Source organism: Catharus ustulatus, unplaced genomic scaffold (assembly GCF_009819885.2).
Source record: "Catharus ustulatus isolate bCatUst1 unplaced genomic scaffold, bCatUst1.pri.v2 scaffold_135_arrow_ctg1, whole genome shotgun sequence".
Classification (NCBI taxonomy): Eukaryota; Metazoa; Chordata; class Aves; order Passeriformes; family Turdidae; genus Catharus; species Catharus ustulatus.
This window is the reverse complement of record NW_024879481.1, coordinates 16,202-39,535: the sequence shown is the minus strand read 5'-3', so window position 1 is coordinate 39,535 and position 23,334 is coordinate 16,202. Positions and strand designations below refer to the sequence as shown.

At 44.7% G+C, this 23,334-nt stretch overlaps 2 protein-coding genes across 3 annotated transcripts; both read left to right on the top strand.

Annotated features, from left to right (window-relative positions):
- The first annotated feature begins 9 nt into the window (after nucleotides 1-9).
- C5AR1 (complement C5a receptor 1) lies at nucleotides 10-7,933 on the top strand. 2 transcript variants are annotated; one of them, XM_033086768.1, is made up of 2 exons: nucleotides 10-44; nucleotides 6,784-7,933. In XM_033086768.1, exon 2 carries the CDS (start codon nucleotides 6,811-6,813, stop codon nucleotides 7,876-7,878), a length of 1,068 nt encoding a protein of 355 aa, XP_032942659.1. In that variant the 5' UTR covers nucleotides 10-44; nucleotides 6,784-6,810; the 3' UTR covers nucleotides 7,879-7,933. The 2 variants fall into 2 exon arrangements, with proteins under 2 accessions (XP_032942659.1, XP_032942658.1); XM_033086767.1 differs by having other exon boundaries at nucleotides 10-46; nucleotides 6,776-7,933.
- A 3,031-nt stretch (nucleotides 7,934-10,964) lies between these two features.
- On the top strand, nucleotides 10,965-18,616 carry LOC117011406 (leucine-rich repeat and fibronectin type III domain-containing protein 1-like protein). Its single transcript, XM_033086766.1, has 2 exons — nucleotides 10,965-11,077; nucleotides 17,167-18,616. The coding sequence occupies exon 2, from the start codon at nucleotides 17,186-17,188 to the stop codon at nucleotides 18,599-18,601; it is 1,416 nt and encodes a 471-aa protein (XP_032942657.1). The 5' UTR covers nucleotides 10,965-11,077; nucleotides 17,167-17,185; the 3' UTR covers nucleotides 18,602-18,616.
- The last annotated feature ends 4,718 nt before the right edge of the window (nucleotides 18,617-23,334 follow it).

The window sequence follows — 23,334 nt, the reverse complement described above, 5'->3', positions numbered from 1 at the left end:
TCCCTTTCCCGCGGCTTCCGCTGAAACCGCGACGACCGCTGCAGGTGAGGGGGGTGGGGAAGAATTTTGGGGGTCCCGGGGTGGAATTTGGGGACCCCTCCCCTTCTATCCCAATTTTGGGGTCCCTTCCTCATTTTTGGGGGGTTTTGGGTTGAAATTTTGGGGTTTTCGCTTCGTTTTTTGGGTTTTTTTTATCGGTTTTGGGCGTTTTATTCTCGTTTTTGGGGCGTTCCCGGCTCGGTTTTTGGGGTTTTTTATCTTGTGGGGGAAATTGAGGGGATCTCTCCCAGTTCAGACCAGTTTGGGGGTTTCTCCAGACCAGTTTGGGGGTCTCAACCTCATTTTTGGGGGTCCTAGACCCATTTTTGGGGTCTCTAAACTAAATTTTTGGAGAATTTCCAGCCTCATTTTGGGGTTTCCAGCCCAAATTTTTGGGTTTTTTTGTCTCCTGGGGGGTTGTGGGGATCTCTCCCAGTTCAGACCAGTTTGGGGGTTTCTCCAGACCAGTTTGGGGGTCTCAACCTCATTTTTGGGGGTCTCAACCTCATTTTTGGGGTCTCTAAACCAAATTTTTGGGGAATTTTCAGCCTCATTTTGGGGTTTCCAGCCCAAATTTTTGGGGGAATTTCGGTTTTTTTGGGGGGTTGATGGGATCCCTCCCAGTTCAGACCAGTTTGGGGGGGTGTCCGGACCAGTTTGGGGGTCTCAACCTCATTTTTGGGGGTCTCAACCTCATTTTTGGGGGTCTCAACCTCATTTTTGGGGTCTCTAAACCCAAATTTTTGGGAATTTCCAGCCTCATTTTGGGGTTTCCAGATCAAATTTTTGGGGGTTTTTTATTTCTGGGGGGGTGAGGGGATCTCTCCCAGTTCAGACCAGTTTGGGGGGTTCTCCAGACCAGTTTGGGGGTCTCAACATCATTTTTGGGGGTCCTAGACTCATTTCTGGGGTCTCTAAACCAAATTTTTGGGAATTTCCAGCCTCATTTTGGGTTTTCCAGCCTCGATTTTTGGGGGAATTTCGGTTTTTTTGGGCGTTGTGGGGATCCCTCCCAGTTCAGACCAGTTTGGGGGGATCTCCAGACCAGTTTGGGGGTCTCAACCTCATTTTTGGGGGTCCCAGACTCTTTTTGGGGAGTTTCTAGTCCCATTTTTGGGTTTCTCGGTCCCATTTTTGGGGTCCCCAATCCAAATTTTTGGGATCTCAGCCCAATTTTGGGGTCCCCAATTCTATTTTTGGGGTTCCCAGTTCTATTTTTGGGGTTCCCAATCCAAATTTTGGGGATTCCAGCCCCATTTTGGGGTCCTCAATCCAAATTTTTGGCATCTCAGCCCCATTTTTTAGGATCCTAGCCCCAGCTTTGGGATTCTCAGTCCCATTTTTGGGGTTCCCAGTTCTATTTTTGGGGTCCCCAATCCAAATTTTTGGGATCTCAACCCCATTTTGGGGTCCCCAGTTCTATTTTTTGGTTCCCAGCCCCAATTTTGGGGTCCTCAGCCCCGTTTTTGGGGTCCCCAATCCAAATTTTTGGGATTTCAGCCCCATTTTTGGGGTCCCCAGTTCCATTTTTTGTGTCCCCAGCTCAATTTTTGGGTCCCAGCCCCGTTTTTTGGGGTCCCCAATCCAAATTTTTGGGATCTCAGACTCATTTTTGGGGATCCCAGTCCCATTTTTGGGGTCCCCAGTTCTGTTTTTTGTGTCCTCAGCTCCATTTTTGGGGTTCCCAATTCTATTTTTGGGTTTCCCAGTTCTATTTTTAGGGTCCCTGCCCCATTTTGGGGTCCTCAATCCAAATTTTTGGGGTCCCCAGTTCTATTTTTGGCATCTCAGCCTCCTTTTTGGGGTCCCCAATCCAAATTTTTGGGATCTCAGCCCCATTTTTGGGGTTCCAGCCCCATTTTTGGGGTCCACAATCCAAATTTTTGGGATTTCAGCCTCATTTTTGGGGATCCCAGTCCCATTTTTGGGGTTCCCAGTTCTGTTTTTTGTGTCCCCAGCCCCATTTTTGGGGTTCCCAGTTCTATTTTTGGGGTCCCCAATCCAAATTTTTGGGATCTCAGCCTCATTTTTGCAGTTCCCAGCCCCATTTTTGGGATCCCAGTCTCATTTTTGGGCTTCCCAGTTCTATTTTTTGGGATCTCAGCCCCATTTGGGGGTCCTCAGTCCGATTTTTAGGGTCCTCAATCCAAATTTTTGGGGTCCCAGCCCCATTTTTGGGGTCCCTAGTCCCGTTTTTGGGGTCCCCAGTTCTATTTTTGGCATCTCAGTCTCATTTTTGGGGTCCCCAATCCAATTTTTTGGGGTCCTAAGACGCATTTGAAGGTCCCAACCTCCTTTTTGGGGTCCCCAATCCAAATTTTTCGGATCTCAGCCCAATTTTTGGGGTTCCCAGCCTGATTTTTGGGGTCCCCAATCAAAATTTTTGGGATCTCAGCCTCATTTTTGGGGATCCCAGCCCCATTTTGGGGTCCCCAGCCCCAATTCTGGGGTCCCAGCCCCATTTTTTATTTCCCCAGCCCCATTTTTGGGGTCCCCAATCCAAATTTTTGGGATCTCAGCCCTATTTTGGGGTCCCCAATTCTATTTTTGGGGTTCCCAGTTCTATTTTTGTGTTTCTCAGTTCTATTTTTGGTAATTCCAGTCCCATTTTTGGGGTCCCCAATACAAATTTTTGGGATCTCAGCCTCATTTTTGGGATTTCCAGTTCTACTTTTGTGTCCCCAGCCCCATTTTTGGGGTTCCCAGTTCTATTTTTGGGGTCCCCAATCCCAATTTTTGGGTCCCAGCCCCATTTTTGGGGTTCCCAGTTCTATTTTTAGGGTTCCCAGCTCCATTTTTTGTGTCCCCAGCTCCCTTTTTGGGATCTCAGCCCCATTTTCGGGTCCCCAGTCCCGTTTTTGGGGTTCCCACCCCAATTTTGGGGTCCCCAGTCCCGTTTTTGGCATCTCAGCCCCATTTTTGGGGTTCCCAGTTCTATTTTTGGTGTCCCCACCCTTCCTCGTCCCCCCCTTCTCTTCCCCTCCCCGGAAAAGGAATTTCCTCATCCTCCCCTCCCCCCGCCCATGGCGCAAGAATTTGGGTGAGGAACTCGGGGTGGGGGGGGAGGGGCGGCTCCACCCTCCCCCCGCGGGGTGGGGACCCCAAAAAAGGGGTTGGGGACCCCAAAATTGGGACTGGAGACCCCAGAAATGGGGGTGGGGACCCCAAAAATGGGGGTGGGGATACAAAAAATGGGGCTGGGAACCCCAAAATTGGAGCTCAGGACCCCAAAATTGGGGCTGGAGACCCTAAAATGGGACCAGAGACCCCAAAATTGGGACTGAGAACCCCAAAATTGGAACTGGGAACCCCAAAATGGGACTGGGGACCCCAAAATTGGAGCTGGGGACCCCAAAATTGAGGCTGAGATCCCAAAAATGGAACTGAGAACCCGAAAAATGGAGCTCAGGACCCCAAAAACAGGGCTGGGAACCCCAAAATGGAGCTGAGAACCCCAAAAACGGGGCTGGGAACCCCAAAATGGAGCTGAGAACCCCAAAAATTGAGCTCAGGATCCCAAAAATGGGTCTGGGGACCCCAAAATCGAACTGGAGACCCCAAAATTGGGGTTGGGGATACAAAAAATGGGGCTGGGGATCCCATAAATGAGACTGGAGACCCTAAAATGGGACCAGGAACCCCAAAAAATGGGGCTGAGAACCCCAAAAATGGAGCTCAGGATCCCAAAAATGGGTCTGGGGACCCCAAAATGGAACTGGGGACCCCAAAATTGGGACTGGGGATACAAAAAATGGGGCTGGGGACCCAAAATTGGGACTGGAGACCCTAAAATGAGACCAGGAACCCCAAAATGGGGCTGGGGACCCCAAAAATGGAGCCCAGGACTCCAAAAATGGGGCTGGGGACCCCAAAAATGGAACTGGGGATCCCAAAATGGGACCGGGAATCCCAAAATTGGGGCTGGAGACCCCAAACATGGAGCTCAGGACCCCAAAATTGCAGTGGAGATCCCTAAAATGAGGCTGGGGACCCCAAAAATGGAGCTGAGAATACAAAAAATGGAGCTCAGGACCCCAAAAATGGAGCTGAGAACCCCAAAAACGGAACTGGGGATCCCAAAAATGGGACTGGGGACCCCGAAATTGGGGCTGGAGACCCCAAAAATGGGACTGGAGACTGTAAAATGAGACCAGGAACCCCAAAAATGGGGCTGGGGACCTCAAAATTGGAGTTAAGAACCCAAAAATGGGGCTCAGGACCCCAAAATTGGAACTGGAAACCCTAAAATGGGATCAGGAACCCCAAAATGGGGCTGGGGACCCCAAAAATGGGGCTGGAGACACCAAAATTGGGGCTGGAGACCCCAAAAATGGAGCTGAGAACCCCAAAATAGGAGCTGAGAAGCCAAAAATGGGGCTCAGGACCCCAAAAATGGAGCTCAAGACCCCAGAAATGGAACTGGGAACCCAAAAACACCTTGGTCACCTGGTGGGGTGGGGTTGAGCATCTTTTAGGAGGCCCTGGATCACCTGGACAGGTGCAGGACCCACCTGGGGATCTTCTGGATCACCTGGGCAGGTGAAAAACCCACCTTGGGTGGCTCAGGGGGTCTTTGAGGAGGTCCTGGATCACCTGGACAGGTTCAGAACCCACCTGGGGATCTTTTGGATCACCTGGACAGGTGAAGAACCCACCTGGGGATCTTCTGGATCACCTGGACAGGTGCAGGAACCACCTTGGGATCTTTTGGAATCATCTGGACAGGTGAAGGAACCACCTTGGGTGGCTCAGGGAATCTTTTAGGAGGTCCTGGATCACCTGGAGAGGTTCAGAACCCACCTGGGGATCTTTTGGATCACCTGGACAGGTGAAGAACCCATCTTGGGTGGCTCAGGGGGTCTTTGAGGAGGTTCTTGACCACCTGGGCAGGTGCAGGATCCACCTTGGGATCTTCTGGATCACCTGGAGAGGCAAAGAACCCACCTTGGGTGGCTCAGGGTGTCTTTTAGGAGGTCCTGGATCACCTGGGCAGGTGAAGAACCCACCTGAGGATCTTCTGGGTCACCTGGACAGGTGAAGAACCCACCTGGGGATCTTCTGGAATCATCTGGACAGGTGCAGGACCCACTTTGGGATCTTTTGGATCACCTGGGCAGGTGCAGGACCCACCTTGGGTGGCTCAAGGGGGTCTTTGAGGAAGTTCTTGACCACCTGGAAAGGTTCAGAACCCACTTTGGGGTCTTCTGAATCACCTGGACAGGTGAGGGACCCACCTGGGGATATTTTGGATCACCTGAACAGGTGAAGAACCTACCTTGGAATCTTCTGGATCACCTGAACAGGTGCAGGACCCACCTTGGGTGGCTCAAGGGGTCTTTTAGGAAGTTCTTGACCACCTGGACAGGTGAAGAACTCACCTGGGATCTTTTGGATCACCTGGACAGGTGCAGGACCCACCTGGGGATATTTTGGATCGCCTGGACAGGCGAAGAACCCATCTTGGGTGGCTCAGGGGGTCTTTGAGGAGGTTCTTGACCACCTAGGCAGGTGCAGGACCCACTTTGGGGTCTTCTGAATCACCTGGACAGGTGAGGGACCCACCTGGCGATCTTCTGGAATCATCTGGACAGGTGAAGGAACCACCTTGGGTGGCTCAGGGGTCTTGTAGGAGGTCCTGGATCACCTGGACAGGTGAAGAACCCACCTTGAAATATTTTGGATCACCTGGACAGGTGAGGAACCCACCTGGGGTGGTTCAGGGGGTCTTTGAGGAGGTCCTGGGTCACCTGGGCAGGTGCAGGACCCACCTGGGGATCTTTTGTATCACCTGGACAGGTACAGGACCCACCTGGGGATCTTCTGGATCACCTGGAGAGGTGAAGGAACCACCTTGGGTGGCTCAGGGGGTCTTTTAGGAAGTTCTTGACCACCTGGGCAGGTACAGGATCCACCTTGGGTTCTTTTGGATCACCTGGAGAGGTGAAGGAACCACCTTGGGCTGGCTCAGGGGGTCTTTGAGGAGATCCTGGATCACCTGGACAGGTGAGGGACCCACCTGGGGATATTTTGGATCACCTGGACAGGTGAAGGAACCACCTTGGGGTGGCTCAGGGGGTCTTTTATTAGGTCCTGGATCACCTGGGCAGGTGAAGAACTCAATTGGGGATCTTTTGGATCACCTGGAGAGGTTCAGAATCCACTTTGGGATCTTTTGGATCACCTGGGTAGGTGAAGAACCCACCTTGGGTGGCTCAGGGGGTCTTTTAGGAAGTTCTTGGCCACCTGGGCAGGTGAAGAACTCACCTGGGATCTTTTGGATCACCTGGAGAGGCGAAGAACCCACCTTGGGTGGCTCAGGGTGTCTTTTAGGAGGTCCTGGATCACCTGGACAGGTGAAGAACCCACCTGGGGATCTTTTGGATCACCTGAACAGGTGAAGAACCCACCTGGGGATCTTTTGGAATCATCTGAACAGGTCCAGGACCCACCTCGGGATCTTTTGGATCACCTGGACAGGTGAAGAACCCACCTTGGGCTGGCTCAGGGGGTCTTTGAGAAGGTTCTTGACCACTTGAGCAGGTGAAGAACTCACCTGGGGATCTTTTGGATCACCTGGGCAGGTGAGGGACCAACCTTGGGCTGGTTCAGGGGATTTTTTAGGAAGTTCTTGACCACCTGGGCAGGTGCAGGACCCATCTTGGGTGGCTCAGGGGGTCTTTGAGGAGGTTCTTGACCACCTGCCCACCTTTGCTCACCCCCACCCCACCTCAACCCCCTCCCCAGGTATCCCCAGGTATCCTCAACCCCACCATGGACCCCTCCTCGTGGGACTACATCTGGAACGACACCGGGAACGACACCGGGAACGACACCTCCTACTACGACCTCCTGGACCTGGACGCGGCCGAAATCCCGCTCGGCCACCGCGTGGTGCTGACCCTCTACGCCGTCATCTTCCTGCTGGGCGTGCTGGGCAACGGCGCCGTGCTCTGGGTGACCGCGGCCGAGCTGCGCCGGACGGTCAACGGCGTTTGGTTCTCCCACCTGGCCTTGGCCGACCTCCTCAGCTGCTTGGCCTTGCCCTTCTTGGCCTTGCCCTTGACCACTGACCACCACTGGCCGTTGGGACTCTTGGCCTGCAAGGTGTTGCCGTCCTTGATCGTGTTGGCGATGTTCGCCAGCGTCCTCCTGCTGACGGCCATCAGCGCTGACCGCTACGCGCTGGTGGCTCGTCCGGTGTGGTGCCACAACCACCGGACGCCCCGCTTGGCCCACGCCGCTTGCGCCGGCGCTTGGGCATTGGCCACCGTGTTGACCGTGCCGTCCTTCATCTTCCGCACCGTGCGCGTCGAGGATTTCTCCCCCAAAACCCCCTGCGTGATGTCCTACGACGCCGTGCGGTCGCACCAGCGCGGCGCCGAGCTGACCACCGCCGTGGCGCGGTTCCTCTGCGGTTTCCTGGCGCCCTTCGCGGTCATCTCGGCGTGTTACGGCCTCCTCTTGAGCCGCGTCCGGCAGAGGGGCTTGGGTCGGTCGCAGCGGGCCACCAGGACGGTGCTGGTGGTCATCGTCAGCTTCTTCGTCTGTTGGTTGCCGTACCACGTGGTGGGGTTGGTGCTGGCGGCCAGCGCGAAGGACACGGCGGCGTTCAGCGGCGCTCAGGCCGCCGACCCCGCGGTGGCTGGGTTGGCGTACGTCAACGGTTGCGTCAATCCCATCATCTACCTGGTGATGGGGCGGGGTTTGGGGCAGGTGAAGCGCTCGTGGCGGGCGTTGCTCAAGGGGGTGCTCAGCGATGACCCCACGAGCGTGGCCGGGAGCAGCAAGGGACGGAGCGTGGCCACCGCTGAGGAGGGCAGCGAGGGCACCGCCGTGTGAGGGGGTGGCCGTTGGGGTCGTGGTCATCGTGGTCATGGTCATTGTTGTCATTGTTTATGGTCATTGTCATGGTCATCGTTGTCATGGTCATCATCATGGTCATGGTCATCATCATATTGTCATGGTCATCGTTGTCATGGTCATTGTTGTCATTGTTCATGGTCATTGTCATGGTCGTGGTCATGGTCATCATCATGGTCATCGTCATGGTCATGACCATGGTCATCGTTGTCATGATCGTCATCATGGTCATCATGGTCATCATGGTCATGTTTATTGTCGTGGTCATCGTTGTCATGGTCATTGTTGTCATTGTTTATGGTCATTGTCATGGTCGTGGTCATGGTCATCATTGTGGTCATGGTCATCATTATATTGTCATGGTCATCGTTGTAACGGTCATCATGGCCATGGTCATCATCATGGTCATGGTCATCATCATATTGTCATGGTCATTGTTGTAATGGTCATCATGGTCATAATGGTCATGGTCATTGTTGTCATGGTCATCATGGTCATGGTCATCATCATATTGTCATGGTCATCGTTGTCATGGTCATCATGGTCATGGTCATAATCATGGTCATCATGGCCATGTTCATTGTTGTGGTCATTGTTGTCATGGTAATTGTTGTCATTATTTGTGGTCATTGTCATGGTCATGGTCATGGTCATGGTCATCATTGTGGTAATGGTCATCATCATATTGTCATGGTCATCATGATCATGGTCATCATGGTCATCATGGTCATCATGGTCATGGTCATCATTGTATTGTCATGGTCATCATTGTCATTGTCATTGTCATAGTCATTGACACGGTCATCGTTGTCATTGTTATGGTCATTGTCATGGTCATCATCATGGTCATCATTGTCATGGTCATTGTTGTCATTGTTTATGGCCATTGTCATGGTCATGGTCATGGTCATGGTCATCATTGTGGTCAAGGTCATTATCATATTGTCATGGTCATCGTTGTGATGGTCATCATGGTCATCATGGTCATCATGGTCATCATTGTCATTGTCATTGTCATTGTCATAGTCATAGTCATTGACACAGTCATCGTTGTCATTGTTACGGTCATTGTCATGGTCATCATCACGATGGTCATCATCATGGTCATGGTCATTGTTGTTATTGTTATGGTCATCGTGGTCATGGTCATCATCATTGTCATCGTTGTCATGGTCATCATCATATTGTCATGGTCATCGTTGTAATGGTCATAGTCATTGACATGGTCATCATTGCCATTGTTATGGTCATTGTCATGGTCATCATGACCATGGTCATCATCATATCGTGATAGTCATCGTGGTCATGGTCATCATCATGGCCATGGTCATCATCATGGTCATCGTTGTCATGGTCATTGTTGTTATTGTTATGGTCATTGTTGTCATGGTCATCATGGTCATCATCATGGTCATGGTCATCGTTGTCATGGTCATCATCATTGTAACGGTCATCATCATGGTCATCGTTGTCATGGTCATTGTTGTCGTTGTTGTTGTTTTCCCTTTTTTGGGTTTTTTGGGCGTTTTCGGGGCAGGAATTTCGCTGACTCGGCGCGTTCGGGTGGCACCGGAAATGTCCCCAAGTGTCCCCACCCCGGTGAGGAATTTGGGGATTTAGAAATTTGGGAATTCGGGAATTCAGGGGTTTGGGGATTTGGGAATTTGGGGTTTGGGGGTTCAGGAATTTGGAGATTTAGCAAGTTGGGAATTCAGGGGTTTGGGGATTTAGAAATTTGGGAATTCAGGGATTTAGAAATTTGGGAATTCAGGAATTCAGGGATTTGGGGATTTAGAAATTTGGGAATTCAGGGATTTGGGGATTTGGGGGTTCAGGGATTTGGGGATTCAGGAATTTGGGGATTTAGGAATTTGGGGATTTGGGAATTCAGGGGGTTGGGGATTTGGGGGTTCAGGGATTTGGGGTTTAGAAATTTGGGGATTTGAGGATTTAGGAATTCGGGGATTGGGGGATTTAGGAATTCAGGGATTCAGGGATTTGGGGATCCAGGAATTCCTAAATTCAGGGATTTTTGGGGATTCAGGATTTCAGGAATTTAGAAATCTGAAAAAATTTGGAATTTAGGAATTTGGGGATTTAGGAATTCAGGAATTCAGGAATTCGGGGGTTTGGGGATTTGGGAATTCAGGGGTTTGGGGATTCGGGGATTTGGGGAATTAGGAATTTAGGGGTTCAGGAATTTAGGGATTTGGGAATTCAGGGGTTCAGGAATTTGGGAATTCAGGGATTCCAGAATTTTGGGAACCCAGGGATTCAGGAGTTTGGGAATTTGGGGGATTTGAGGACTCAGGGATTCAGGAATTTGGGAAATCAGGGATTCAGGGAATGGGATGGAATTCAGGAATTTGGGAACTCAGGAATTCAGGGGTTCAGGAATTTGGGAACTCAGGGGTTCAAGGATTTTGGGAACTCCGGGGTTCAGGATTTTGGAAATTCAGGGATTCAGGAATTTGGGAATTCAGGGGTTCAGGAATTTGGGAACTCAGGATTTCAGGGAATGGGATGGAATTCGGGGGTTCAGGAATTTGGGAATTCAGGGGTTCAGGATTTTGGGAACTCAGGGGTTCAGGAATTTGGGAATTCAGGGGTTAAAGGGTTCAGGAATTTGGGAACTCAGGGGTTAAAGGATTCAGGAATTTGGTAAATCAGGGGCTCAGGGAATTCAGGAATTTAGGAAGGAACACAACAAAATCCCCAAAATCCACCGAGCCACACCGAATCCATCACATCCCAAACCTCTAAAATTCCCGGAAAAAAAACCAAACCTCCCCAATCCCAAAAAAAAATTAAAACAACCCAAAAATTCCCCCAAAAATAAAAAGGAAAACCCAAAAATTCCCACCAGGGCCCCTCCCCCCGCCCCTCCCCCCGCCCCTCCCCCCCGCCCCTCCCCCGCGGCCGCAGAGGGGGGAGGGGCGGGGGCTCCTCCTCCTCTTCCTCCTCCTCCTCCTCCTCCTCCTCCTTTTCCTGCTTTTCCTGCCTTTTTTTTTTTTTTATCCTCCCTTTTTTTTTTTTTTTTTTTTTTTTTGGCTTTTCCTGCTCTTCCTCCTCCTCCTCCTCCTCCTCCTCCTCCCGGGATCGCTCCCGGCCATGGAAGGCTCGGGACCCCCGGGGGGGGCGCGGGGGTCGCCGCCCCCCTGAAACCACGGCGGGAAAGGTGAGTTCGAAAATAAAATTTAAAAAAAAAAAATCGGGGAAAAAAAAAGAAAAACCGGGAAAAAAAAAAATTTAAATACGATAATCCCTAAAAAAACCGCCCCAAATCGGGATAAAATCGCGATAAAATCGGGATAAACCGCATCCCCCCCACGCGTTTTTCCAGCCGCGACCCCTCCCAAATTTTCCGGTTTTTTAACCCTTCTGTGGGATAAAAAAATAAAAAGGGAGGATCTGAGATTTTGGGGGTTTTTTTGGGGATTTTGGGGGGGGTTTTAAAACCTTTTCCAGCATCCCATAAATCCGCCGTGTCATCCAGGTGTGGCTTTTCCAGGTGTGGCTTTTCCAGGTGTTGCCACACCTGGAAAAAAATCCCGCGGGGTTTTCCAGCATTTCCCTCCAAATCCATAAAAAAATAAATATATATATATTGTGGGGTTTAATATTTTTTTTTCTGGTGTTTTTCCTATTTTTTCTTGGTTTTTCCCGGTTTTTTTTACCCCTCCCGGCACCTGCAATTCCTGATTTTTTTTTTTTTTCCTTGCTCCGAGCAGGGCGCGTCCTTCCCGCGTTGCGGCGGCGTTGGAATTCTCATTAATATCTTCTTAAAAAAATCCTTTAAAACCTTTTAAAATAATAAAAAAGAAAATCTCATTTTTCCCCCAAGTCCTTCCCACCCTCAGGGGACAAGGCACGGCGGTGTCATTGAAGATTCCCACCGGGAATTTTTTTCCCCGGGATGGAAATGCAGATTTTTTTTTTTTTTTCCCCCATCCCTAATAAAAAAATAAAATATATTTATTTTTCACTCTAAATCAACCCCAAAATTCCATTATTTTCATATTTTTCCCAAGAATTCTGCAGCCCCGAGGGGAAATTCCTTGCTGGGGTTGCTGGTTAGAGCCTGAAAAAAAATTGCTTTTTTCCCTAAGGAAAATCCCTTTTTTTAAAGGGGAAAAAAAGGGGATTTTGGAGCTGTTTTGACCTTTAAAAATGAAGAATTCCAGAGATGCTGCATTTTTTTTTTTCCTGGAAAATCAGGATTTACCGGCACCTGGATAAGATTCCCCCCCTCACCCCCCTTCTTTTCTTATATAATTTAGGCCGGAATTCCACATCTTTAAATCCTGGGAAATGATTTTGCCAGGTGGAAAAAAATCCTTTTTTATTTTTTATTTTTAAAAAATTTTAACTCCTGGGTTCTCCCATTCCAAAGGAATTTTTTTTCCCCTCAGGGCCTTGGGCCACACCTGGATTTGGGAATGAGCACCTGAGGCTTGGAAAAGTGGGGGGAAAAATTTAATATTTTTAAAAAATAATTCCAAAATCAGTCAATCCCTGCTGGTTTGGATTTGGACCTGGATTTTTTGGAATTTATGGGATTTTGTGATAGTTCAAGTGGAAAAAGGGACCTTGAAGGGGTGGGGGGATGCCATTCCTTGGGAAGGAAAAAAAACGGGATTTAGGGCAGGAAAAATAAGGAATTTAACTGGTTTGAACTGGGAAAATCCCACTTTCCCAAGGTTTTGGGGCAAAAATCTTGGAAAGAAGGGGAGGTTGGGGAATTTTTTTACCTCAATTTGTGGGATTTGGGCCTTGGCTTTTCTCTGTTTCCCCCTTTTCCCTCAGAAATCTTGCAGTTTTGAGCTTGGCCTACTCCAAATCCTCCTTTTCCCTCTAAAATCCTGGAATTTTGGGTTTAGCACTTCCCTCTTTGCCACTTTTCCCTCAGAAACCTTGGAATTTGGAGCCAGGCCTACTCCAAATTCCACTTTTCCCTCACAAATCCCTGATTTTTGGGCCTGGCACATCCCAAATCCCACTTTTCCCTCTAAAATCCTAGAATTTTGTGCTCAGCACTTCCCTCTTTCCCACTTTTCCCTCAGAAACCTTGGAATTTGGAGCCAGGCCTACTCCAAATTCCACTTTTCCCTCACAAATCCCTGATTTTTGGGCCTGGCACATCCCAAATCCCACTTTTCCCTCTAAAATCCTAGAATTTTGTGCTCAGCACTTCCCTCTTTCCCACTTTTCCCTCAGAAATCTGTGAATTTTGTTCTTGGCCTACTCCAAATCATCCTTCTCCCCCCAGATTCCCAGATTTTGGGCCTATATATCCAAAATCCACTTTTCCCTCACAAATCCCTGATTTTTGGGCCTGGCACATCCCAAATCCCACTTTTGCCTCTGAAGTCTTGGAGTTTTGGGTTTAGCACTCCCCCCTTCCCAATTTTCCCTCAGAAATTTTGGAATTTGGGGACAGGCCTACTCCAAATCCTCCTTCACCCTAAAAGCCTGGAATTTTGCGCTCAGCATTTCCCTCTTTCCTACTTTACCCTCAGAAATCTTGAAGTTTTGGGCCTAGACATCCCTATTCCAACTTTTCCCTCAGAAATCTGGGAATGTGGAGCTTGGCCTACTCCAAATTCTCCTTTTCCTTCACAATTCCCTGATTTTTGGGCCTGGCACATCCCAAGTCCCACTTTGCCCTCTAAAATCCTAGAATTTTGTGCTCAGCACTCCCCTCTTTCCCACTTTTCCCTCAGAAATCTGTGAATTTTGTGCTTGGCCTACTCCAAATCCTCCTTTTCCCCCCAAATTCCCAGATTTTGGGCCTATACATCCAAAATCCACTTTTCCCTCACAAATCCCTGATTTTTGGGCCTGGCACATCCCAAATCCCACTTTTGCCTCTGAAGTCTTGGAGTTTTGGGTTTAGCACTCCCTTCCCCTTCCCACTTTTCCCTCAGAAATCTGGGAATTTGGGGACAGGCCTACTCCAAATCCTCCTTTTCACCCTAAAAGCTGGGAACTTTGTGCTCAGCATTTCCCTCTTTCCTACTTTACCCTCAGAAATCTTGGAGTTTTGGGCCTAGACATCCCTAATCCAACTTTTTCCTCAGAAATCTGGGAATGTGGAGCCAGGCCTACTCCAAATTTTCCTTTTCCCTCAGAAATCCCTGATTTTTGGGTCTGGAACATCCCAAATCCCATTTTTCCCTCTAAAATCCTAGAATTTTGTGCTCAGCATTTTACTCTTTCCCACTTTTCCCTCAGAAGCCTTGGTATGTGGATCTTGGCCTACTCCAAATCCTTCTTTTCCCCCCACATCCCCAGATTTTGGACCTATATATCCAAAATCCACTTTTCCCTCCCAAATGCCTGATTTTTGGGCCTAGACATCCCTATTCCAACTTTTCCCTCAGAAATCTGGGAATGTGGAGCTTGGCCTACTCCAAATTTTCCTTTTCCCTCAGAAATCCCTGATTTTTGGGTCTGGAACATCCCAAGTCCCATTTTTCCCTCTAAAATCCTAGAATTTTGTGCTCAGCACTCCCCTCTTTCCCACTTTACTCTCAGAAATCTTGGAATTTTGTGCTTGGCCTACTCCAAATCTTCCTTTTCCCCACAGATCTCCAGATTTTGGGCCTATATATCCAAAATCTACTTTTCCCTCACAAATCCCTGATTTTTGAGCCTGGCACATCCCAAATCCCACTTTTCCCTCTAAAATCCTAGAATTTTGTGCTCTTCACTTCCCTCTTTCCCACTTTTCCCTCAAAGCCTTGGAATGTGGATCTTGGCCTACACCAAATCCTTCTTTTCCCCCCAAATCCCCAGATTTTGGGCCTATACATCAAAAATCCACTTTTCCCCAAAAAATCTTGGAATTTTGGGCCTTGTACCCCCCAAATCCCACTTTTCCCTCAGAAAACCTTGGAATTTTGTGCTCAGCACTTCCCTCTTTCCCACTTTTCCCTCAGAAATGTGGGAATTTGGATCTTGACCTACCCCAAATTCTCCTTTTCCCTCACAAATTCCCAGATTTTGGGCCTATGTATCCAAAATCCACTTTTCCCTCACAAATCTCTGATTTTTGGGCCTGGCACATCCCAAATCCCACTTTTGCCTCTAAAATCCTAGAATTTTGTGCTCAGCACTTCCCTCTTTCCCACTTCTCCCTCAGAAATCTGGGAATTTTGTGCTTGGCCTACTCCAAATCTTCCTTTTCCCCCCAAATCCCAGATTTTGGGCCTATACATCTGAAATCCTCTTTTCCCTCCAAAACCTTGGAATTTTGTGCTCAGCATTTCCCTCTTTCCCACTTTTCCCTCAGAAATCTTTGAATTTTGTGCTCAGCATTTCCCTCTTTTCTTCTTTTCCCTCAGAAATCTTGAATTTTTGGGCCTGTCACTGCCTAAATCCCACTTTTTTTCCCCTCCAAAATTGTGAAATTTTGGGCCTTGCATTCCCCCAAATCCCACTTTTCCCTCATAGATTTCAGAATTTTGGCCAATTCCCAGTTTTCCCTTTTAAATCCTGGAATTTTGGGCTCTACCTACCCCAAATCCCAATTTTTTTTTCCTTGGAAATCTTTGGGCAAATCTGGAAAATCCTCATTTTCCTCATTCCTGGAGAAATTTTGGGAAAGATTCCCAAGAATTTGGAACCCCAGGGGATTTTGGGATAAAGGAAAATTCCCCAGGGATTTAAGGGAGGTTTTTGGGATTAATTGAATTTTTTCTTTATTAGGGATGAATAGGATTATGTGTAATTAGTTTGTATTAATTAATTCTTTATTTGTCCCAGTTAATAGGATTTATATAATTATTGTTTTAGTTTCTATTATTTTAGAGGTGTTTTAATTAGAAATACTTTTTATTTCTTATTTTAATTTCAAATTATTATTCATTTTAATGTATGGGTATCTATTAGATATATTAATTAAGTTAATAAAGTTATTAATAAATTTATTAATTGACTTATATTTTTTCTTTGCAATTATTATTTTAAAATTTATTCTGATTATATAGTAATATTGTATTTGAAATATTTTAAATATTTTTCTTTTATTATTTTTATTTGTATTGTTTTAAATATTTTAATTTCCAGAACTTTATACTGATTACTTCATTCCAGCATTATTATTTTAATGTCATTATTTTTCTCGTAACACTTCCATTGTTATTTTCCACTTCTCTTTAATTCCTCCTGATCTTAAATTGACATTAATTTTTAATTAATTACTTTAATGAATTCTTTTCATTCCATTCTTTGGAATTCCTTTCAGTTTAAAATTAATTACTATTACTATTTATTACCTCTCAACCTCTTGGAATTTAAACTTGGTTTTAACCCCAAAACTCAACCAAATTTCTCAAATTTTTTGCTTATTCCACAAATTATTTTACAAATTTTGTTTGTTCTTTTTTGCTAATTCTATTTTTTTGCTAATTCTAATTTTTTTTTTGCTAATTCCACCCTTTTTTTGCTAATTCCATCATTTTCTCCTCCCAAATTCCCATTTTTCCTTCTCAGATTTGGGATTTCCCTCTCAGCTGAATTCCTTCAACCTCCTGGAATTAAAACTTGGTTTTAACTTCAAAACTGAACCAATTGTCCCAAATTTCTCCATTTTTTCCCCAAATTCCACCACATTTCCATGGATTTCACCCATTTTTCTCTTAGTCCGTCCCATTTTTCCCTCTCAGGTTTGGGATTTCCCTCTCAGATGAATTCTTGGGTTGGAATCTTGACCCTAAACTTGGTTTTAACCCCAAAACTCAACTGATCCACCCAAATTCCTCCATTTTTTCCCTAATTCTGCCATTTTCTTTGCCAATTCCACCATTTTCTTGCCAATTCCGCCATTTTCTTTGCCAATTCCGCCATTTTCTTTTCCAATTCCGCCATTTTCTTGCCAATTCCGCCATTTTATTTTTTAATTCCACCATTTTCTCTTTTAATTCCGCCATTTTCTTTCCCAACTCCGCCATTTCCTTTGCCAATTCCACCATTTTCTTTGCCAATTCCGCCATTTTCTTTGTGAATTCCACCATTTTCTTGCCAAATCCGCCATTTTCTTTTCCAACTCCGCCATTTTCTTTTCCAACTCCACCATTTTCTTGCCAACTCCGCCATTTTCTTTTCCAACTCCGCCATTTTCTTTGCCAATTCCGCCATTTTCTTTTCCAAGTCCGCCATTTTCTTTTCCAACTCCGCCATTTTCTTTGCCAACTCCACCATTTTCTTTGCCAATTCCGCCATTTTCTTTCTAATTCCGCTCTCTTTTCCCCAACCCCCTCCCAGATTCCCGTTTTTCCCGACGATGGAAAACCTCCTGCTGCCTCTCCTCCTCCTCTTCTTCGTCTTCTTCTTCACCGCAACCACCGCGAACTCCCCGCCCTGCCCCAAGCGCTGCTCGTGCCAGAACCTCTCGCCGTCCTTCACCATCCTCTGCACCAAAACCGGGCTCCTCTTCGTGCCGGCCGGCATCGACCGGCGCACGGCCGAGCTCCGGCTCATGGATAACTTCATCACCGTGCTCCGGAAGCGCGATTTCGCCAACATGACCCAGTTGATCCACTTGACTTTGTCCCGCAACACCATCAGCCAAATCATGCCTTACGCCTTCTCCGACCTCAAGGGCCTCCACGCCCTCCACCTGGACAGCAACCGGTTAACGGCGATTAACGAGGAGCACTTCAAAGGGTTAATTAACCTACGCCACTTAATCCTGAGCAACAACCAGCTCAGCTTCATCTCGCCCAAATCCTTGGACGATTTCTTGGAGACCATCGAGGATTTGGATCTGTCCTACAACAATCTGGTGGACGTCCCTTGGGGGACGGTGGCCAAGCTCTCCAACGTCAACACGGTGAGTTTGGATCACAACCTCATCGAGTTCGTGCCCGAGGGGATTTTTTCCAACCTCCACAAGTTGGCCAGGTTGGACATGACCTCCAACAAACTCAAGAAGATCCCGCCGGACCCGCTCTTCTCCCGCATCCCCGTCTACGCCAAATCCAAAGGTTCCCCGTTGACCTCGTTGGTGTTGAGTTTCGGCGGCAACCCCCTCCACTGCAACTGCGAGCTGGTTTGGCTGCGCCGCTTGACGCGCGAGGACGACCTGGAAACTTGCGCCTCGCCGCCGGAACTGATGGGAAAATATTTCTGGAGCATCCGCGAGGAAGAATTCGTCTGCGAGCCGCCCATGATCACTCACCGGACGCCCAAGTTGGTGACGGCCGTCGGTCAGAGCGCGTCGTTGAAGTGCAAAGCCGTGGGCGACCCCGACCCGTACGTCCGGTGGATCGCGCCCGACGGAAAGTTGGTGGCCAACACCTCGCGGACGGTTTCGTACGAAAACGGAACTTTGGACATCTTGGCGGCGGCGTTGGGCGATCAAGGGACGTTCACTTGCATCGCCTCCAACGCCGCCGGCGAGTCGACGGCGCCGGTCGAGTTCCGCGTGACGCCGGACGCCAACGGCACCGAGTGCGAGGAGGAGGAGGGGAAAAAAAGCGCGACGGCGCGGCCGGAGCCGTCGGATATCCTGATTTCGGCCAAGTCGAGTTTTTCCAACGATTCCAAGGCGGAGAAGGACAAAGGGGGGGTGGTGGTGGCCGAGGTGACGGCGACGTCGGCGTTGGTGCGGTGGCCGCCGCAGGAGGAGCTGGAGGGGTTGAGGATGTACCAGATCCAGTACAACAGCTCGGCCGACGAGATCCTGGTTTATCGGTGATTGGATGGGGGGAAAAATAAGAAATTTGGGGTGGGGAGGTGGGAAAAAATGTGGGGAAATGGGAAAATTTGGGAAAAACAGGTGGGAAAATTTGGATAAAACAGGTGGGGAAATGGGGAAAACACAGGTGGAAAAAGTGGAAAAAAAGGGTGAAAAATATGGAAAAAAAGGATGAAAAAAATTTGGAAAAATGGGTGGAAAATGTGGAAAAAACAGGTGGGGAAATGTGGAAAAATGAGGAAAAAAGTGGAAAAAAAGGGTGAAAAATGGGTGAAGAATTGGAAAAAACGGGTGGGAAATGTGGAAGAAATGTGGAAAATGGGTGGGGAAATTTCAAAAAAACAGGTGGGAAAATTTGGAAAAAATGTGGGAAAATGGGTGAAAAAAGTGGAAAAAAAAGGGTGAAAAATGTGGAAAAAATGTGGAAAATGGGCAGGAAAATGTGGAAAAAACAGGTGGGGAAATGGGGAAAAAACGAGGAAAAAAGGAGGAAAAATGTGGAAAAATTGGGGGGAAAATGTGGAAAAAACAGATGGAAAAACAGATGGAAAAATGTGGAAAAAACAGGTGGAAAAAGTGGAAAAAAGGGTGAAAAAAATGTGGAAAAAAGGGTGAAAAAATGTGGGAAAATGGGTGGGGAAATGTGGAAAAAACAGGTGGGGAAATGTGGAAAAATGGGTGAAAAAAAGTAGAAAAAAGGGTGAAAAAATGTGGGAAAATGGGTGGAAAATGTGGAAAAAATGTGGAAAATGGGTGGGAAAAATTTGGAAAAAACGGGTGGGGAAAAAGTGGAAAAATGGGTGGGAAAATGATGAAAAAAAGTGGAAAAAATAGATGAAAAATGTGGAAAAATGGTTGGAAATTGTGAGAAAAAAAAGATGGAAAACAGGTGGAAAAATGTGGGAAAAAAAGTGGAAAAAAAGGGTGAAAAATGTGGGAAAATGGGTGAAAAAATGTGGGAAAGTGGAAAAAAATGTGGGAAAAAAATGGGAAAAAAGCCAGAAAAGAAGGGGTAAAAAATCAGAAAAAAATCGGAAAAAAGTTGGAAAAAATGGGGAAAAAATGGGGAAAAATCGAGGAAAAAATGTGAAAAAAATCAGAAAAAATACAGAAAAAAGTTTTAAAAATTGGGGGAAAAATGGGAAAAAAATGGGAAAAAATGGGAAAAAAATCATGAAAAAATGCAAAAAAATCAGAAAAAAAATGGGAAAAAAAAGGGAAAAAATTAGGGGAAAGATGGGGAAAAAAGGCGGGAAAAATTGGAAAAAATGGGAAAAAAACCAGGAAAAAAATGGGAAAAATAGGGAAAAAATGGGGGAAAATGGGGAAAAATGGGATAAACATGGGGAATAAAATGGGAAAAAATGGGAAATAAAATGGGAAAAAATGGGAAAAAAATGGAAAAAAATGGAAAAAATGGTAAATAAAATAGGAATAAAATGAGGAAAAATCAGGAACAAAATGAGAAAAAATAGGGAAAAAAATGGGAAAAAATGGGGAAAAAAAGAGAAAAAATGCCCTAAAAATGGGAAAAATGGGAAAAAAATCAGAAAAAAATGGGGGAAAAATGACGGAAAAAATGGGAAAAAAATGGGAAAAAATGGGAAAAGAACAAGCAAGAAATGGGGGGAAAAATCAGGAAAAAAATAGAAAAAAATAGGAAAAAAAGTTGTAAAAATTGAGTAAAAAATGGGAAAAAATTGTAAAAAATCGGAAAAAATTATGGAAAAAAACCAGAAAAAAATGGGGAAAATATGGGAAAAAATGGGATAAAATTGGAAAAATATCAGAAAAAATGGGGAAAAAATGGGGAAAATTGGAAAAAATTAAGGAAAATATCGGGAAAAAATGGGAGAAAATAGGGAAAAAAATGAGGAAAAGATGGGGGAAAGATCGGGAAAAATTGGGGGAAAATGGTGGAAAAAATGGGGAAAAAATGGGATTAAAATGGGAAATAAAATGGGAAAAAGATCAGAATAAAATCTGAAAAAAATCTGAAAAACATGAGGAAAAAAGAGAAAAATAGGGAAAAAAATGGGAAAAAAATAGGGGAAAAATGGGATAAAAAATGAGAAAAAAATGGGGCGAAAATGGCAAAAAATGGGAAAAAAATCAGGAAAAAAAGGGAAAAAATGAGGAAAAGATGGGGAAAAAATCAGAAAAAATGGAAAAAAATGGAGAAAAAAATCAGGGAAAAATGGGAAAAAATAGAAAAAAAATCAGGAAAAAATGGGGCAAAAAATGAGAAAAAATACAGGAAAACATGGATAAAAATGGGGAAAAAATCCGGAAAAAATCGGAAAAAATCAGAAAAAATGGGATAAAATTGGGAAAAAATGGTGGAAAAATCAGAAAAAAAATGGGGAAAAAAATCCGCAAAAATACAGAAAAACAAGGTTAAAAATGGGGAAAAAATGGGAAAAAAATCAGAAAAAAATGGGGAAAAATGGGGGAAAAGCCAGAAAAGAAATGGGAAAAAAAATCATGAAAAAATGCAAAAAAATCAGAAAAAAAATGGGAAAAAAAGGGAAAAAATTAGGGGAAAGATGGGGAAAAAAGGCGGAAAAAATTGGAAAAAATGGGAAAAAAACCAGGAAAAAAATGGGAAAAATGGGAAAAAAATGGGGAAAAATGGGATAAAAATGGTTAATAAAATGGGAAAGAAATCAGAAAAAAATCAGAAAAAAATGGGAAAAAATGGGGAAAAAATGGGATAAAAATGGGAAATAAAATGGGAAAAAATCAGAAAAAAATGGGGAAAAAATGGGGAAAAAATGAGGGAAAAAAGCCAGAAAAAATGGGGGAAAATTGGGAAAAAATGAGGAAAAAGCCAGGAAAAAATGGATAAAAATGGGGAAAAAAATGGGAAAAAAATTGGAAAAATTGGGGAAAAAATTAGGAAAAAATGGGGAAAATGCGGGGGAAAATGGGAGAAAAATAGGGAAAAAATGAGGAAAAGATGGGGAAAAAATCAGAAAAAATGGAAAAAATGGGAAAAAATGGGGAAAAAAGGGGAAGAAACCGGAAAAAATGAGAAAAAAATGAGAAAAAATGGGAAAAAAAATTAGAAAAAGTGGGGAAAGAAATCAGGAAAAAAAAAGTAAAATAATCAGAAGAAAATGGGGAAAAAAAATCAGAAAAAAATGGGAAAAAGATCAGAAAAAAATCAGAAAAAAAACAGAAAAAAATGGGAAAAAAGCCAGAAAAAAAGGGAAAAAAGTCAGAAAAAAATGGGGAAAAAAATCAGAAAAAATGGGAAAAAAATGGGAAAAAATCAGAAAAAAATGGGAAAAGCAATGAGAAAAAAATCAGGAAAAAAAGGGTAAAAAGTCCAAAAAAATACAGAAATACATGAATAAAAATGGGAAAAAAATGGGAAAAATTAGGAAAAAAATCTGAAAAAAGGGAGAAAAATAGGGGAAAAAATGGAAAAAAAGCCATGAAAAAATGGGGAAAAATCAGGAAAAAATGGGGAAAAAATGGAAAAAAATGGGGAAAAAATGGGAAAAAATCAGAAAAAAATGGAAAAAAATGGTAAAAAATGGGAAAATCATGGGGAAAAAATGGAAAAAAATCAGAAAAAAATGGGAAGAAAATAGGAAATAATGGAGGAAAAATGGCGGAAAAATGGTGGAAAAAATTGGAAAAAAATGGGAAAAAATGGGGAAGAATGGGATAAAAATGGGAAATAAAATGGGGAAAAAATCAGAAAAAAATCAGAAAAAATGGGCAAGAATGGGGAAAAAATGGGAAATAAAATGGGAAAAAAATCAGAAAAAATGGGAAAAATTTGGAAAAAATGAGGGAAAAAAGCCAGAAAAAAATGGGGGAAAAATGGGAAAAAATGAGGAAAAAGCCAGGAAAAAATGGATAAAAATGGGGAAAAAAATGGGAAAAAAATTGGAAAAATTGGGGAAAAAATTAGGAAAAAATGGGGAAAATACGGGGAAAAATTAAAAAAATATGGGAAAAAATGTTGGAAAAAATCAGAAAAAAATGGGGAAAAAATCAGAAAAAATGGGGAAAAATGGGATTAAAAATGGGAAATAAAATGGAAAAAAAATCAGAAAAAATGGGAAAAAAATCTGAACATATGGGGCAAAAATGGGGTAAAATGGGAAAAAAATGGGGAAAAATTGCAAAAAATAGGAAAAAAATGGAAAAAACATCAGAGGAAAAAAACAAAAAAATGGGGAAATTATGGGAAAAAACGGGATATAAATGGGAAAAAATCAGGGAAAAAATGGGGAAAAAAATCTGAAAATTACAGGAAAACATGGATAAAATTTTGAAAATATGGGGAAAAATCGGGGAAAAAATCAGAAAAAAATGGGGAAGAAATCTGGAAAAAATACAGAAAACCATGGATAAAAATGGGGAAAAAAATCCGAAAAAGATCTGAAAAAAGGGAGAAAAATAGGAAAAAAATGGGAAAAAAATTGTAAAAAATCAGAAAAAAATCAGAAAAAAGATCAGAAAAAATCAGAAAAAAATCAGAAAAAATCAGAAAAAAATCAGAAAAAAATGGGAAAAAAATACAGAAAAAATGGGGAAAAATCTGAAAAAAATGGGGAAAAATGGCATAAAAATGGGGAATAAAATGGGAAAAAAATGGGGAAAAAATGAGATAAAAAATGGGAATAAAGTCAGAAAAAAATGGGAAAAAATGGGAAAATCATGGGGAAAAAATGGAAAAAAATCAGAAAAAAATGGGAAAAAAACGGGAAAAAATG